Source organism: Ambystoma mexicanum, chromosome 6p (genome assembly GCF_040938575.1).
Source record: "Ambystoma mexicanum isolate Mex_15411 chromosome 6p, UKY_AmexF1_1, whole genome shotgun sequence".
NCBI classification, from domain to species: Eukaryota; Metazoa; Chordata; class Amphibia; order Caudata; family Ambystomatidae; genus Ambystoma; species Ambystoma mexicanum.
Genome location: NC_090935.1, coordinates 1,305,164,812 through 1,305,181,566, shown reverse-complemented (window position 1 = coordinate 1,305,181,566; position 16,755 = coordinate 1,305,164,812). Strand labels below are relative to the sequence as shown.

Sequence of the window (16,755 nt, the reverse complement as noted above, 5' to 3'; positions counted from 1 at the left end):
GTTCGGGTGGGGGATTCTGTTTGTGGTGGTATGGGGGGGGGGGGGTGTGTGAGGTGGTTCGGGATCAGGAGCGGGAAGAGTGAACGAGCAATGGCCGACTTGCATGAGAGGAAAGGTGGGGCATTGGTTGTTGGAAGGTGGGCGGTGAGTGCCCCGGTGTCCTGGTTGGTGTCTGGCTTGTTGTTGAGTGGGGTTAGTGTCCGGTGTGGGTAGAGGTATATATGTAGTGGGTGAGAGGTCTTATTCAAAGAGGATGAACAGAAGCGGCTAACAGGGTGACCTTGACATCTGGGCAAGGGAAGGTGAGGTGGGCGGACCGATGCAGGTATGGCATGAAGAGTTGAGGGTGAGGGTCGTTCTCTGATCCCGAGTTTTGTGTGTTTAGGTTCAAAACGTATGGGAGAGGGTAGGGGGTGTCTGCGGGGGAAGGGGATGAAGCAATAGTTCAGGAAAGGGCAGGTTTTGCCATGCTGAATGAGGGCAAAGGGGTGGACGGGGGTGGTCTGGTGTTGGAGGTTGAGGGGGTGCTGAGGGCATGTCTGAGAGGGGTGTGTGAGCTTAGCAGGTAACAATGATGTTTGGTGGGGCAGGGTATTGTTGGGCAGTGGTGCAAGTGGGTTATGGCTGTCGCGATAATGGTGGGTTATCTTGGTGGTGGGTCAGGTTTGAGGGAGGATACGCTTACAAGTGGTGGGTCAGGGTCATTTGAGTGTTTGATATGGTGTGATGTGTGTGTGGTGGATGGCACTGATCTGGAGGGAGAGTTCCTGAGAGATGGCGCAGCTGTTGCAGTAGTGGCAGGATGGTCGTGTTTGGAGCTCCAGTTTGAAAACTGGACGCTGGGAGGTGCGTAGAAGTGGGGGGGGGGGGGGGGATGTGGTTCATTCTCACACGTTGTTAGCGGGGAGCGAATGGGTGCGAGGAGAGGTTGTGCAGAGGTGAAGGGCAGGGGAGGGGTGGTTCTTGGTGCTTATCAATGGTAGATAATCTCAGTTAATGAAACAATGTGTGTAAGTGGTTTCAACACAGCACTCCACCTAAGTCAATGCCTAGCGTGTGATGCCCAGCTGGAACCCTTAATTATATATTTTTATGTCTAAAGTTCTTTTATTTCTGAACAATGTACCCTTATATCACGCCCCTCTCTTTGAATCCCCCCCCGGTCTCACTGAACCAAGAAGTAGGTTGTTTTGCAAAGAAAAGATTTATTATATGGATTTGAACAAGATATATATCACACTTTTATGAATTTGAACAATATCTAGATATTGCACTATTAATATTTATACAATAATCATGCATTGGGTAATATTAAAATAATCAACATTCGAGGGGATTGGGTCCTCCGACGTATTCCATATCTATGACAGTAATCACTACAGCTGTGCTGCTTCGGAAAATCTTTCGGCGTCCTGCGTCTGACATCGATACGCCACCCTCGAGGACCTCCTCCGACGGCCGACATCACCGGATGTTATAAGTAGGACACACGACGCTGTAGCCTCAGTTCCGTTTTTTCCGCGAACGTGTTCGCTTCGGGAATCTCGGCGTGCCTCGACTCTTTGGAGTTTCTGTTGTTTCTCGGTTCTTCGAACCTGTTCGTTTTGTGAAGTCTCTTCTTCGTGAAGGATGTCTACCTCGTCTTCCACCCCGTGTCCGGGGTTTAAGAAGTGCGGGGACTGTGGGTCCAAGATGTCGGTTACGGACTTGCACAACGCCTGCCTCTGGTGCCTCGGGGAGGCCCATGACATGGGTGACTGTCGACTGCCAGTCGCTCAAGTCTAAAGCCTTGCGGGAGCGCAAGAATTTATCGGTAGGTAAGGTGTCTAAGCCACGGAAGTCGAAGTCTGTGGGGCTTTCCACGGATGATTCGAGAGGCGACTCTCCGCGTCATCGTCGGAAGTCCAGTGGGTTTCGGTCCCGGAGTCGGTCCCGCCACTCCTCTGCCTCTTCGAGGCACTCCTGGAAGTGCCGTCATCGGTCGCCTTCACCCGTACTCTTCTGAGGACTCCGCCCGTCGGCGGGTCGCTTACCCTATCAAGCATGCGACGCCGGAGGAATGGGCTTCCTTCGGGAAGAAAATGTTAGCGATTCTTGAATCACAGGGCACCGGTCCGTCTGCGCCTCCGAGTGGAGTCAGTCGTGATCGGTCGAGAGACACCGCTCGCACGCCTTCGGGCTCGGGTGGTCGGCACGATTCGCGGGAGAGGTCCCGCTCGGACAAGGGGAATCATTCTCGTCATGCCCGGTCCAGGTCCCGGTCCTCGACGTGCTTGAGACCGTGTGAACCTGTGATGTCTTCGAGGAAGACGTCAATGCCGGTGGCGCCAAGTTCGTCGACGGACTCTTTCGAGGCCCCGCCTTCGAAGAAGTCGTCGGCGCCCAGGCTGTTGAAGGACACGCTCAGGGCTCCGGCCTCGAGGCCTGTGTCGACGCCATGATGCCCTCGACGCCTTTCGAGGCTGTGTCGACGGGGGTACCCCGAGGCTCAGTGGAACCCCCTAGAAAGGCTCTGGCCAAGGTCAAGCATGGCTTTGGTTCACATTCTGTGCCTTCTGACCGCCATCTTGAGTTTATTTCAGAGGTGGATGAGGGCTCTGATGATGGCATGGTTCCTAATACAGTGGCAGACGAGATTCTCTCGGGCCATAGCCAATTTGAGAACGTGAGGCAGTCCCTGCACAATGCTAGTGGGCTGGACACCTCTACGGAGGTGGAGTTTTGTAGGCCTGAGCCTGGCACTCATGCCGACTCCTCTTACCAGCGCCTTATGTCGAGGGTCACCGAGTACTTGGGATGGTCTGCTCCCCCGGGGGGAGTTTCTTCTGGATGACCTTAAGGATATCCTCGACCTTGGTCCACCAACTGACCCGGTACTGCCATATCATATGGCTCTACAGAGGAGGGTGGCGGCGGCTTGGACTGCTCCGGAGTGTCTCCCGGCAGTGGGCAAGTCTTTGCCACGAAAATACCGCCCAGCTAGTAGCGACCCCTGATACTTGTCCAAGCACCCCACTCCGGAGAGTTTGGTGGTGCAGGCGGCTACGGCCCCGGCAAAGCAGGCATCGTATCCTACCATCCCTCCTGATGGGGACGACAAGCGTTTTGACGGCTGTGCGAAGAAAGTGTTTTCTTCAGGGGGTATGGCGCTTCAGTCGGCCAACTCCGTATGTGCCTTGTCACGTTTCACACACACTCTGTGGAACTGTTTCGTTAGCGGCTGAACATATTCCCGAAGGGGACGAACGGGATGGTTTCCTTGCCATGGTTCAGGATGGCAAGGATGCCATCTGTGAGGCCGTTCAGTTGGGTTTGGACATGGCAGATTGCGTCAGCCGGTCCATGGCGGCGAGCACCGTGATACGCAGGTTTGCGTGGTTGCGGAAGTCAGGGTTTGCTCCTGATGTGCATGCCCGGCTCCTCAACATGCCCTTTGATGGGGAACATCTTTTTGGCAGCAAGACTGACGAGAGCCTTGAGAGGTTGCAGACCTCAAAAGCTGCAGCGAAGTCGTTGGGCGCTGCAGTTAGACAACCTCCGCCTTTTCGTTTTAGGGGACAGCAATGGAGGGGAGGTTCCTTTCGTTATTACTCATCCTTTGGTAAAGCGAGAGGAGCTGTCAGTCAAAGGGGCCCCCGTAGGAGGGTCAGAGGTGGAAAACAAGGTACTCGAGGTGCCAAGACCGCTCGGACTGTTGCCTCTTTGCTCTCAGGCAACGCTGCAGCCGTTTCAGCTCAGTCATGAGGCCATGTCCCATGGTTCGCCGGTTGGGGGAAGGCTGCGCAGCATCTTGCAGAGTGGCGCGTCATTACTTCAGATGTGTGGGTTCTGGAGATCATAACCCACGGCTGTCTTCCTTTCCGGCAGAGGGGAATCTCTCTTTGAAGAGTCCGGATCCGCTCCCTGCGCAGGAAATTCAATCCCTGCTGGAGAAAGGCGCCATAGAACTGGTGCCTGTAGCGGAGAGGAACAAGGGATGGTATTCCCCTTATTTTTTTATTTCCAAGAAAGACTGGGGATTGAGACCCATCATGGACTTGCGCGGTTTGAACAAACTCCTCAGGAAGGACAAGTTCAAGATGGTTACTCTCAAGTCCTCCAGGCCCTTCGACTTCAGGACTGGTTGGTGTCTCTCGACCTCACGGATGCTTATTTTCATGTGCTGATACATCCAAAGCACAAGAAGTATCAGTTTTGGGTCCTGCCGTTCGGACTGACCTCTGCCCCGAGGGTCTTCACCAAGCTCATGGTAGTGGTGGCAGCTCACCTCAGGAAAGGGGGGGATTCACGTCTATCCCTACCTGGACGATTGGTTGATCAGGGTGCGCTCTCCCCTGCAAGTCCTGGATCATCTATCAGTCCCCTGCCACTCCCTCCACAAGCTGGGCTTCTTCCTCAACTTAAAGAAGCCCCATTTGACACCAACTCAGAGGCTCCAGTACATCGGAGCTGTGCTCGACACGTCCCTGGGGCAGTGTTTTCCTCCCCAGGTGAGGGCTCAACACATTCAGCAGATGGTGCACAAGTTTCAGCTTGCCCAGAGTCTCCCAGCGTTCGAGTTCTTGAGATTGCTCGGCCTCATGTCATCCTGCATTCTTCTGGTGCCAGAGGCCAGGTTGCGGATGAGATCTTTGCAATGGGCACTCAAGCTCCAGTGGTCTCAGTCCTCCGGCAGGATGTCGGACCCTGTTCATGTGCCGTCCTCGGTCGCCCAGGACCTTCTGTGGTGGGCCGTCAAAGACAATCTGATGAAGGGGGCTCCATTTTGGCTACCCTGGCCGGAGGTGACGATCGTGATGGACGCATCCCTCACGGGATGGGGAGCTCATGCCAACGAGTTGACAGTCAGCGGTTGTTGGTCTCCGTCGGAGTCCAGACTCCATATCAATCTGTTGGAGCTGAGGTCCTTCAGGTTAGCCCTGAAGGCTTTTCTGCCGACTGTGCGAGGGAATAATGTCCTGATCCTGACGGACAACACGGTGGCCATGCACTACCTCAACAAAAGGGGGCGGGGCAGGGTCACTTCCTCTGTGCAGGGAGGCGATGCAGCTCTGGTTCTGGGCAATCCAGCAGGAAGTTTCGATCTCGGCAGTTCATCTGACCGGAGACGAAAACGAGACGACGGACACTCTGAGCAGGCAGAGCGTGATCTCTCACGGGTGGGAGTTGGCACAGGAGATTCTCCTGGAGATCCTTTGGGGGATCCCTCAAGTGGATCTCTTCACCTCCAGTGTCAACCGGAAGTGCGAGAGGTTCTGCTCGCGGGAATTTCCTCCGAAAGGAGCCTTGGGAGACGTTGTTTGTGGTGAGTGGTCATTCCCACTGCTGTACGTGTTTCCTCCAGTCCCCGTCATTCCGCAAGTGCTGCGGAGGTTACGGAGGTTCGGTTCCCGGATGATCCTCATTGCTCCGGCGTGGGCCCGAAGGACGTGGTACCCGGACCTTCTCGACTTGTCCATCTCCCCTCCACGTCGTCTTCCCTACTGAGACGATCTGCTCTCAAGGGAGGGGGGTTCAGGTTCTCCATCCAGAGGTCCGATTCCTCAACCTTCACGCTTGGTTTCTGAAAGGTTGAGGTATAAGGATTGGGACCTCCCTGAAGACGTGATGGAGGTGTTGCTCTCGGCCAGACGGCCAGCAACAAAGTCCCTGTACCGTTGCCGTTGGCATAAGTTCTGCGACTGGTGCAGAGTTAAGAATGTGGATCCTTTTTCATGTGACATTCCTGTAGTTATGTCTTTTTTGCTTTCTTTGGCCCAGAGGGGCCTGCAAGTGGGTACCGTTAAAGGTTACCTGGCGGCGCTGTCCATATTTAAGCGCTCGTCTGAAGAGTGTTCCTATTTTAAAATTCCTTTAATTTCTCAGTTTCTGAAAGGGCTCACTAATGTGTTCCCTCCGTCACCTTTCCAGGTGTCCGGTTGGTATTTGAACCTTGTTCTCAAGTTTCTGATGGGTGCTCCGTTTGAGCCTTTGCATGCATGCCCTTTGAGACTGTTAACTCTTAAAACTGTATTTTTGGTTGCGATCACTTCCGCTCGCAGAGTGAGTGAGTTACAGGCACTTTCAGTTAAGCCACCCTTCACTGTGTTTCATAAGGACAGTGTTGTCCTTGGAGTTCGTCCTTCCTTTCTTCTGAAGGTGATGTCGGAATTTCATTTAGGCCAGAAGGTTGTTCTGGCGTTTTATCCTCCTCCACATCCTGGTAAGGAAAAGGAGAGGCTCCATAGGCTTGATCCTAGGAGAGCGTTAAGCTTTTATATTTCACGCATGTCCCGGGTCAGAGTGGACGATCAACTCTTCATTGGTTACGCTGGAAAGCGATTGGGACAAGCTGTGATGAAACAGACTTTGTCTCGCTGGATTATTTTGGCTATCTGAGTGTTACCGCTTGGCGGGTAAGGACCAACCGGTCGGCTTACGGGCCCGTTCTACCAGGGGTATGGCTGCCTCTACTTCCCTACAGAGGGGTGTTCCTATTCGTAACATCTGTGATGCAGCCACCTGGGCTTCGGTACATACTTTTGTACGCCACTACTCCCTCGATTCCATCCGGGGGCAGGATCTGGCCTTTGGCAAGGCGGTCCTTTACTCCGCAATTTGATTGGGCATTCTAAATGTCTGTTTTCTAAATTATTTTCCCACCTCCTTGCATTGGTACTGCATTGGGAGTTTGTCATACATATGGAATACGTCGGAGGACTCAATCCCCTCGAAGAACAAGTTACTCTCTTACCTGGTAACGTTATTTCGATGGGATGGTCCGACGTATTCCATATCGCTCCCTCCCTGCCTTCCCTGCTACAGAATTACTTATGCGATTGCAGCTTACGTTTCAGCAAGGCTTTGTGTGGTCAGACTGGCAGAAGACTGGTGCCACACGTGTTGTGCGTCCTACTTATAACATCCGGTGACGTTGGCCATCGGAGGAGGTCCTCGAGGGCGGCGTATCAACGTCATTGACGCAGGACGCAGAAAGATTTTCAGAAGCAGCACAGCTGTGGTGATTACTGTCATAGATATGGAATACGTCGTCGGACCATCCCATCGAAAGACCGTTACCAGGTAAGAGAGTAACTTGTTCATCTCTTTAATCAATAGGAGTATGGATGAGAAGAATAATGTAGCATATAATAAAAATGTGTGCGGGTTCAATGAAATGCAATGATAGAAAATTAATGCAGCACATAAATAATACTTTTGTGTGTTCAATCAAATGCAATGTAATCACTCTTTCCCCCTGATACTACTCAATCACCCCTAATATGCAATATAGAGATGGAAGGAGAGAAAACAGGTTTCAGGAATAAACACTCAACAAATGCAAGTTCAATCCCAATTCCCCCAGCAAGCTTAGAGAAACAGGAATGATTTCAAAACAGGTCAATTGCTTTTAAATGTGGCTTGTAATGAATGGGAAAAGCACTGAAATTGGATTTAATTCTCTAAATTGTATTCAAAACTAGTGGAAGCCGCTTTGGTTAGCCTCAGGTAAACACTAGCAATGATGATTGGATAACTAGCAGGTTGGAAACTGAACTCTGAGGTTAAATGCAAATAGCTGTTTTACATGGGATGAAATTGAGCCAACTGCAGATTCGCGGCAAACATTTCCGCGCTTGTTAAGCGCCATTGCGGCGAAACTATAAGGAGTTGAAAGCTGAGGATGTTAGCTTCAATCTGACGCTTAAATTTCGTTCCTAGCATGTATGGTTCAGAAGTTATAAGGGTTTTAGTAAAGGTCGATTTTTCTCAAAAAGAGTAAAGATTTCAAATGAAAGATGCGCTTTTGAATATTACAAACAAGGATTGGCTTTACACTAAGGGGCTATGAAGATGCGAGATACCAACGGTACAGCCACCAGCCCAGAGGCGCCTCTGTCTGATTTTTTTGCCCGCCGTGACACTTGCCTTCTTCTGCAAATATATTAGTGCAAAGATGATTTATCACTACAATTATCACAGGATTATATGGATGAGAGAAGGATTCAGGACAGACAAGAGGTTCTACAATGCAGTTCTGGATATGATAGAATGGGTTTTGGATTGGATTACTTAAGGATAAGAGATTGGCTATGGACAATTCTATGCTAGATAATCACAACTAGGTTTTGGAATAGGCCCGTCAGGATCTGGTCGGAGGGTTTTGGACTGGAATCTGCTAGCCACTGGACAGGATTCAGGCGCGCTTGGTTCTGCACTCAGCAAGGCACTCTGGTCTCTGCACGGCCTCTGGTTCTGGATCTGACTGGTTGGTTCTGGGTTACAGCTCTGCTCTACTGGTTTGGATCTCTGGGTTCTAGCAAGAGTTCTTGGCAAGAACCAGAAACAGCACAGCCTGGCTGTTCAATTTGTTGTGCCCATTGGAAGTCTGGGGTTAAAATCGGGTTGCAAGATTTTAAAGGCCAGCTGAGAATGGTTCAGCTTTGGAATTGGGCCTTCTGCTTTCAGAGTTCTGGATCTGGGTTCTCCCTGCAGAGCGCTTCGCCAGTAGATCAGTTGATGGGTGAATGTGTTGGTCTCTCTAGGTCCTCAAATTCCCTATTTATGTATTTTCCCAAGGGAGTGGATAGGCTGATTATACTGAGCCCACCCTCTAGGATACTGATTGGTCAAAGTAATCCCCCTCTCCTGATTTGAGAAGCAACCAGAGTGTCATGATGTGTCATGGTGACGCTGCGTTTATGGTCCAGGGAAAAACCCTCCCCTTTTCACATAAATCATATTTATAATATCACCAACTTGCTAATAATACATATTCAGCTCACAGATTTAATAAAGCACATATCTGTCCAAGTTTCATCTTCTTGAGTTTCGGCTCCAAACAGACAGTTTTTCGCGCTTTTGGTTGGTTACCCAGTATCAGATCTGTACACATTTTTCTCCTTACATGTGCGTGACATCTGGGCATACTCCTGTAAAGTTTCATATTTTTAGCATTATCACAATTGCTACAATATCAACATTTTAGTGGTTCTGTCTCTGAACATCACACAGATTCCAGAGTAGTTTTAAACTCTGAGCCACATTTTCATTTTAACAACCTAGAAGTTCCAGGTTTTTACCAGGTTGGCACAGTTTTCTATGAGTCTTTTTCTCAAAAATATATTTTCTCCAGTTCCAGATACACATATCAGTCTAGCTCCGCCTCCACGGTTTGGCTGAGCCAAGAGCAACCTGAGCCTCTTCCTGCTAGCAGCTTGTTTCTATTGATGCCCGAATTTGCATTTCCTTTCAGTCAAGGGAGTCTTTTGTCTCTTGTCAGAGCAACAGGCCAAAATCCTCCTCCCACATCCATTAGCAACTCGCTGCCAGTTCCTCAGCAGAGAGCAGGGGGGAAGATTCCTTTGTTTGGGAGAAGCTGTGGAATGTCTTTGAAGTCCAGTGTGGCTGGCTTTAGCTCACTTTTAAAACACTATTTAAAATGGTCTTTTTCTAAAATACAATTTACATTTTTACAAATATACTCACAAATCTCTTAATTCCAGCCTTTTTAAAACATAGAGATTGAATTGTAGAAACCTATATTGCTTTTGATGGGAAGTCTCTTCTTTTCCACACTTTGATTTTAATGTACAAGTTTAAACTGACAGGTTAAGTAAATGACAGTTTGACACAGGCGAGCGGCGGTACTGCGCCCATCTCTGACATATTTTTCCAAGCAAGCACCTTTGAATGTGGATTTTCTCATGAGGACATGTGCTTCTCCTGACATTGTGCTTAGGTGGATTCTTTAAATAAAGTGATGTTTAACACCCAACAAGGATGTTGGATCTTCTCTGCTGTTTGAGAATCATTATTTTGCAAATTTAACAGCCAAGGAAAAACAGATTTTCAAGCAGTGCTGGGTTTCCCTTGCAATGCAGCACTGCCTTTTCAAGCAGTTTTATTTTACTCTGTGGGCAGCCCAATGCCAGGTTTTGGCAGTGTGGTCTCCTGTTTTACCACTGACAGGCAAAATGGATTGGCAGCCTATTTTTCAGGTTTTCCTGCGCACTTCTCAGCGATTTGTTTCGCGCATAAGGCTTTCCGGCGGCCATTCTGTTGTTTTTGATTAAAGCAGCGCACAGTGATGTTGAAGGGCATAGACTAGTGGGTTAGAACATCCCACATGTGTAACAAATTTGAAAGGCAGAACCTAATTGCAGATTATCAAATCCAGGTGGGATTGTAATAGGCAACATATGTGTCCAGAAGTCATATACCTATGCATCATACCTTTTGAGGCAAAAGTTGGGATTTCATTTCAGTTTTGGCTCTCAAAGCTCAGTTTGAGAATGTGGGCCCCAGCCTACTTGTCACATTGCAATTTGTTTTTTTCACAAATGTTTTCTCAACCCCAAATGCAAGGTTTAAACTAGTATCCTCCTGCAATTAGCCATTTGAATGAAAGAATGAGGGAATAGATTGTGTTTTTTCCAGTCATCGCAACGTGTTGGTTTGAGTTTCCATCAATGATTGCTTTATGAATATTTTGGCGTCCATTCAGTGAAATTGTGACATGTGAAGCATGATCCTGATTTTTTTTTATAAACCATCCTAGTAACCAGCTAGATTTACTTTCTCAATGTTCGTTACTTAGAAGTGTCCATTAAAAGCAATGCAGGACAGTTATTTTAAAAGGCCTCTGCATGTCCTGTTTCTTTTTAGGGTGGTGCCCCTCAGTTAAACAAATTGATGCCCTTGAGAGGTTTAACACAACAACTCCTTAACCCGTTATTCATCCAAGAGGAGGTTGGGGTGGGGGGAGGTCTAATGCCCAGAATGCACAGGCAAAAAGGTTTTGCTCCAGTGTCCCTGGGGCCCATGCTTCCTCAGAGGCACTCAGAGGGTCTTCTGCACCACATTCCATAGCATCGCCTTGGACCCGATTCCCCGACGTCTACATGTTCTGGTGTAATTTGATACTGCAGTGTTGGTACACAAAATATCTAACAGTTATTTCTTTATTGTTTCTTGAAATGCAGATCCGATGACAAGAAAAGCATGAACTGGAAACTTCTCCCTAAGAAGCCATGCAAGAACTTATTGGGTGCATTAAGGAAAGTACACCCCAAACTATCATCAGGTAACATTCTTTGAAGACTGTTCCTTGAAGTCAGATGGTGCGAGGTCAGCATGGCGTAGTATTGGTGCTCTTTAGAAAACGTAACCGTGATGAATGTGCTTGTCATCTTGCCTGCTTACTAGTGCAGATGGCAATTTGCTTTTGAAAAGACTGCAGTACAAGTATTTATCAATCAAACCCCATCCTATAAATAACTCTAGTGTATGGGGCAAGGGAGGACCCCATGATAATAAAGACCAAATCATCTTCGCATGGATAATACAAGTGGATGGAAATTAGTTTATGAGCAACTGAAGTGATGCCTCTAAGAAAGGAAGTTAAGAAATATGCAGATCACGCAGATAATGTATGTCCATGTCTCGTTTGCAGGAACCCTGTTCAAATGTTCTGATCTTGTAGCTTTCTGAACTGTGTGCAAGGGCATTTGAGAGAATTAAGACTCCTCTCTTCTGGGCTTTTGCCTCGGACACAATTTTAGATGAAAGTGACAAATGTAGTTGAGAGAAGAGAATGATGTCCGATTTAACACTTTCTTATTATTTTCATTAATTTATATATTGTTTTACCAATTCACTTTGCCTAGAATATACACAAACATTACAAATTGAGCTTGTATGGAAACATTGTAAAGTTTAGTTTATGAAGGGCAGGAAGTGGATGGTCATGGTTATGTCTGACTGATCAGTTATATAGAGAAGGAATTTCAAAGGCTGGGAAATGGTAATCAAACAGAAGTGAAACTGAGCTGACAAAGGGTTGTGAAATTAAAGAAATTGGATGTGACGTGGACTACAAACAAGGAAACCCGGTAGGAGGGGATCGAGTACAGAGGTAGTTATATATGATAGAAAACAATTGCACTTCAAAATGACTGTGTGTGTGTGTGTGTGTGTCAAGGAGCAAGGTATGATGAGGTTTGTGAAATAAATTGATCAGATTGTTTATTATGTTCTGATTTTATTCTGATCAAACCCAGCTGCAAGTAAACAGCGGGGGCACCTTAGTGTTTCTTGTATTGTAGAAAGGGCAGCCCTGGAAGAACGAATTAAAGGGAGGGGTAGACAAATGAAAAGGCTGGAATGTAACAGTAAATCACACGTAACACACATCAACCCTGAGAGCAGAGTCGATAGGGACAGAGAGAACCTATTATCTCCGTGCTGTACGCCCACTGATGCTGCAGATGTTCTCAACCATGATGGTTCCTCTCACAATGAAATACTGGTTATATCAACAACAAACACATCAAACACCTCTTGTGCCGAAATTCCTCGAAGAGTTGATGATTTGAGCAGAAAGTCATCAATGCTCTCTGCAGCACCTAACTTGGAAGTTTGTACTGAGGCAGCTACAACACAAGGTCCCGGGAATCGTAGACCTTCATTAGACATTGCCAACAAGCTAATTACAGATCTAGCACTAATGACTAAACTCCAACAAAACCGACATGTTGAAATAGCGAATCAAGGTCACTTGATGTTCACAAATGAACGGTTAGAACAAGAGATGCACGAAGCGACACAAAGTGGCCCCCAAAGTGCCTCACGTACATTAACTATTGGTACCAAACGCAGTTGGTTTAACACAGACAGTCTATCACCGTTACGCTGCTCCCAGGTAAAAAAAACAAAAGTGATCTCCACTTTAGATCTTCCCAATGATCAAACGAGTTCCGAATCCTCCTCAGTTGAACACGTCGAACGTTCTAAAACCACTAGACACCAACACCTACAAAATAGTCCGGTCTCAGAATCCTCTTCGTCTGACTCCTCGATCATGGAGCGTCCTTATCCTAAAATCAGATCTTGCAGACGATCAAACTCCTCAAAACAAACACGTATGTCCAATACACAAGAGACCCCCCGAAATGCACCTGTCGCCAAAGATCTATAAGCTGTTATCATAGCATCCATGGGAATTTCCATTGCGCCCTTCCTAAAACTTTATGAACAGATGAATGAAAACATAAAAGATCTTACAACCTTAACCGCCCTTCTCAACACAAAAATAATCGAACTAGAAAGGAATGAAACGAAACACCATACCAAATTAACCTCTACTAACGACAAAATTGACCGAATTCTAAACTCTGTCTGTAACTTTACCGCAAACAATAATGAAGATAAGAAACTGCTGGCAGAAGTAGCACGGGAAGCTTTAAAACTTTTTAAAGAACATCCTGGGAAGTCGACGTGTAACATAAACTTGGGAAAAACTGATTCAGTTAAAACGCATAGCGACACAGACTGCGCATTTGATGCAACATTCATAACACAGCAAGGAAATCGAAACGCAACGAGCTACAACTCAGACACTCCAAAACAAAATGACTCAGTTGGACAAGAACGCAAACAAGATTGATGGACCACACTCACCTCTGTGTCTAAGGTGTGTGACAAAGACTTCTCCCTGCAAATGATAGCCTCATTTGACGAGATGGTTGAAATCAACCGCCAACCATGCAATCCTGCAACTGCTGACTTTCAACTGGCATCATCTTCAGGAAGCAAATTGGTCTCAAAACAAAAGGGTTCAAATGATGACATAACACCGACAAGACTGAGTGTTGTGCCGAACGCCGCTAGTGTGGAGGTATACGACATATTCAAAAAAAATAAACGGCTGTCAAAGCCAGAGCACACACTCACTGTCGGGAAGTCTGCCAACTGTGAGAAAAAATCTAAAAACTTACCGTCCAAGAATATGAGACGTGCAAATGGGTACAGAAAATTTCTGCGAAACCTGAAAACAGTCCATCTAACAGTTGACGGTACGAGACGCAATTTCTCCAACCCCGCCAATCCAAAAACCCTCCAAAGAAGTGCAAACGCTAACGACAAAACCTGTACTCCCGAAAGAACTTCTGATGATGATCTGGATTTGATAAACCTATCTACATACGACGGTGATGAAGCAAACCAAACAGACGAGCTGATAGATCTTGCAAATGAGAGATTACCCTCACAACATGCAGGAGTGCAAGTCTCCCATCCAAGCAATTACTTTGAGAAGGATCAGTCTGACGTCTTACTTGACACTCAAAAAGTAATAAAGACACGACGCACATGTACAATCATCAGTGCTGTCGATACGATCTCTGATCTGAATATCAACCCGGTCTCACCATTTGTAACAATGGCTGAAAGACGAGCCAAGCTGGCGGCCATAAGCTCCAAGGATCCTGAACCTGTAACAGATCATTCTATGGTTTCCAACACGTCCGTAAAAAAGGTTACTTCAACGATCCCCAAAGTAAATGGCAATCCTGACTCACCTTTCGAAACACTAACTGAAAGGCGGCTCAAGCTGGTGTCGAAGAGTCTGAAGGATGTTGACTGCGATAGCAGTCAGGAGGAGGCCTCCCACAAATTCACAAACTGGAAAAAGTGGCTCGACTTGTCTAGGACGCTCGATCCATCAACACCAATCTGTGTACAAACAGCTGAGAGACGAAACTAAATCGAGCTCTAAAAACATGCTGTCTAAATCAAAAATAACAAAAAAGGAATCTTCCTTCGAAAAACTAATTCTTGAAAGACTTGACTCCTGTGACATGATCCTAAATCGACAATAATTATCCAAACTATTTTACCTGATACCGAGTCTGCGAACACTTAACACCGATGACGTGAAAATAGTGGAGTTTCACTGTGAAGAAAGAAACGATCTGGTGACCCTACACCTTGCTTCCAAAATTATCCGTGAGATACTGCTGGATGCGGTACCTGCATTTTTATCCCTAGGCTTCGATCTATATCCACAAAGCCTAGTTGACAAAATGCCAGAGTCTTTTCTAAATAATACATATGACAAAGGCCACGAAAACCTAAAGAAAAGAACAACTTCGAGCACAAAACCTAAAGTATACAAAGACTCGAAATTCGACACATCAACTCGAATTGAGATCAAACCAAAGAACTCAGAAACAACTCAGTCCTACTTAAATGACCAAATTCAAATAACTGTTGAAGGTCTGAATAAAAACACCGGAACAACTCAAAAGAATGACGTAGAAAATGGAAACTGGACATGGTTAGCGGCAAATCTAAACAACAAAAACCATGATTAACGCTCAAATCGGAGCTCACCTCAGTGCTATAATTTCGGATCTTGGAACACACGGGGATTTGTTCACCTATTCAACTCCCCTTGGATGTACAACTTAGACCTGATTTGTCTACAAGAAACCTGGCTGACAACCTGTCCGCTGTCGCCTGCCTTCGAGATAGTGGCAAATCCAGCCATTAAGCCACCCAAAGGTAGGCCAATGGCTGGCCTTTTGATAGCGGTCAAAAAGGATCGTGGACTCAGAATAATCGAGACAAAAAATGTTTCATCGTATATACAAATTGCTAAAGTGGGTATTACCTCCCTTGACAAATCAGAGTACATGTACATAATTAATCTTTATTGGAATCATAATACTACCGGTGCTGACAAGTTTATAGATCAGGTGACCGCTACATTGGACAATCTAATGGAAAATTCTAGCAGTCCATCGATTATTCTATGCGGTGATCTCAACGTAGACTGCCTGAATTTGAATACTGTGTCAAAAATAAATTCCGCGAATCACAAGGTCAACGAAAAAACGGGACAGCTTTGGATGAACGAAATGAATCTGAGAAACCTTACACTTTTGAATGGGAACACACCGGGTGACATCCCGGCACAGCCCACATGGAGACGAGAAAATCAATCTTCAATAATAGATTATTTCTTTGTGTCTGAAGACCTTGCAGCCAAAGTACATCGGCTCGAGATCACCAAAATGGAACATAGTGATCACGACATGCTAAAGATGTCGTTCAATGCCTATAGCCAGACATCCCGAGAATTATGGCCCCATGACATTACGTACCGATCCGGAAGAATTCGCCTTAACCTTAAAACCAAAGATATAAACTCGATAACATCTGAGTTGGAGGACTCTCCAGGCGTGATTGAATATCAACACCTTCTGAACCAATTTGTGGAACAGAAACAAGGCCTTAAACAACAAAAAACACTACACAAACATAAGTTTGATCTACAAGTTTTGCAACAAAAGCGAACTTTACGCAAAGAAATAAGGATGTTACCTAGAAGTAACAAGGAATCATACGCTGTGGCTAAAAAACGTATAACGCAAAAATACAGAAATTGGAGAAATAATCACTATGCTACTATCCTGCAGAACGACTCCGAAGAGATGATGCACAAGCTCAAAAACAAAAACTCAGCTGAATTTTGGCGTGTAATAAACAATTTTGCCGCACCACAAATAGCACTACAAGTATCTCCAATTTGCCAAGAAACCTGGGTCAAACATTATACGAACTTGTTTAACACACTTGAAGTGGAAAATAAAAGTACAAACGAGCATAAAATCCCGTGGACACTGGAGTTCAACATTAATGACATCACAAACTCAATTAAGAACTCTAATGCTTCAAGAGCTCCAGGGCCGGATGGCCTCACGAACCACACAATGAAACAAAACCCGAATGAATGGGCAAAGCTCTGTTTACTCCTCTTCGAAAGAATAAAAATAAAACGAGCTACCCCAAGATCTTGGAAAAATGCCATAATTGTGCCAATCTTCAAAAAGGGGAACAGATCAGACCCGAGAGACTACCGACCTATTGCCTTGTTAGATGTAATAGGAAAAATTTACGCAACCCACTTCAACAAACATTAAAATCGTGGGC

The 16,755-nt window shown here is 46.4% G+C and overlaps 1 protein-coding gene across 4 annotated transcripts in view; it reads left to right on the top strand.

The window, feature by feature from the left end:
* The window catches only part of DENND4C (DENN domain containing 4C), a 2,555,958-nt gene that overhangs the window by 1,054,977 nt on the left and 1,484,226 nt on the right, over positions 1-16,755 (top strand). For all 4 annotated transcript variants that reach the window (XM_069625964.1, XM_069625963.1, XM_069625962.1 and 1 more), the window contains exon 11: positions 10,965-11,065. In XM_069625964.1, the coding sequence (XP_069482065.1) occupies positions 10,965-11,065 (101 nt within the window). The remainder of the gene's footprint in view (positions 1-10,964; positions 11,066-16,755) is intronic.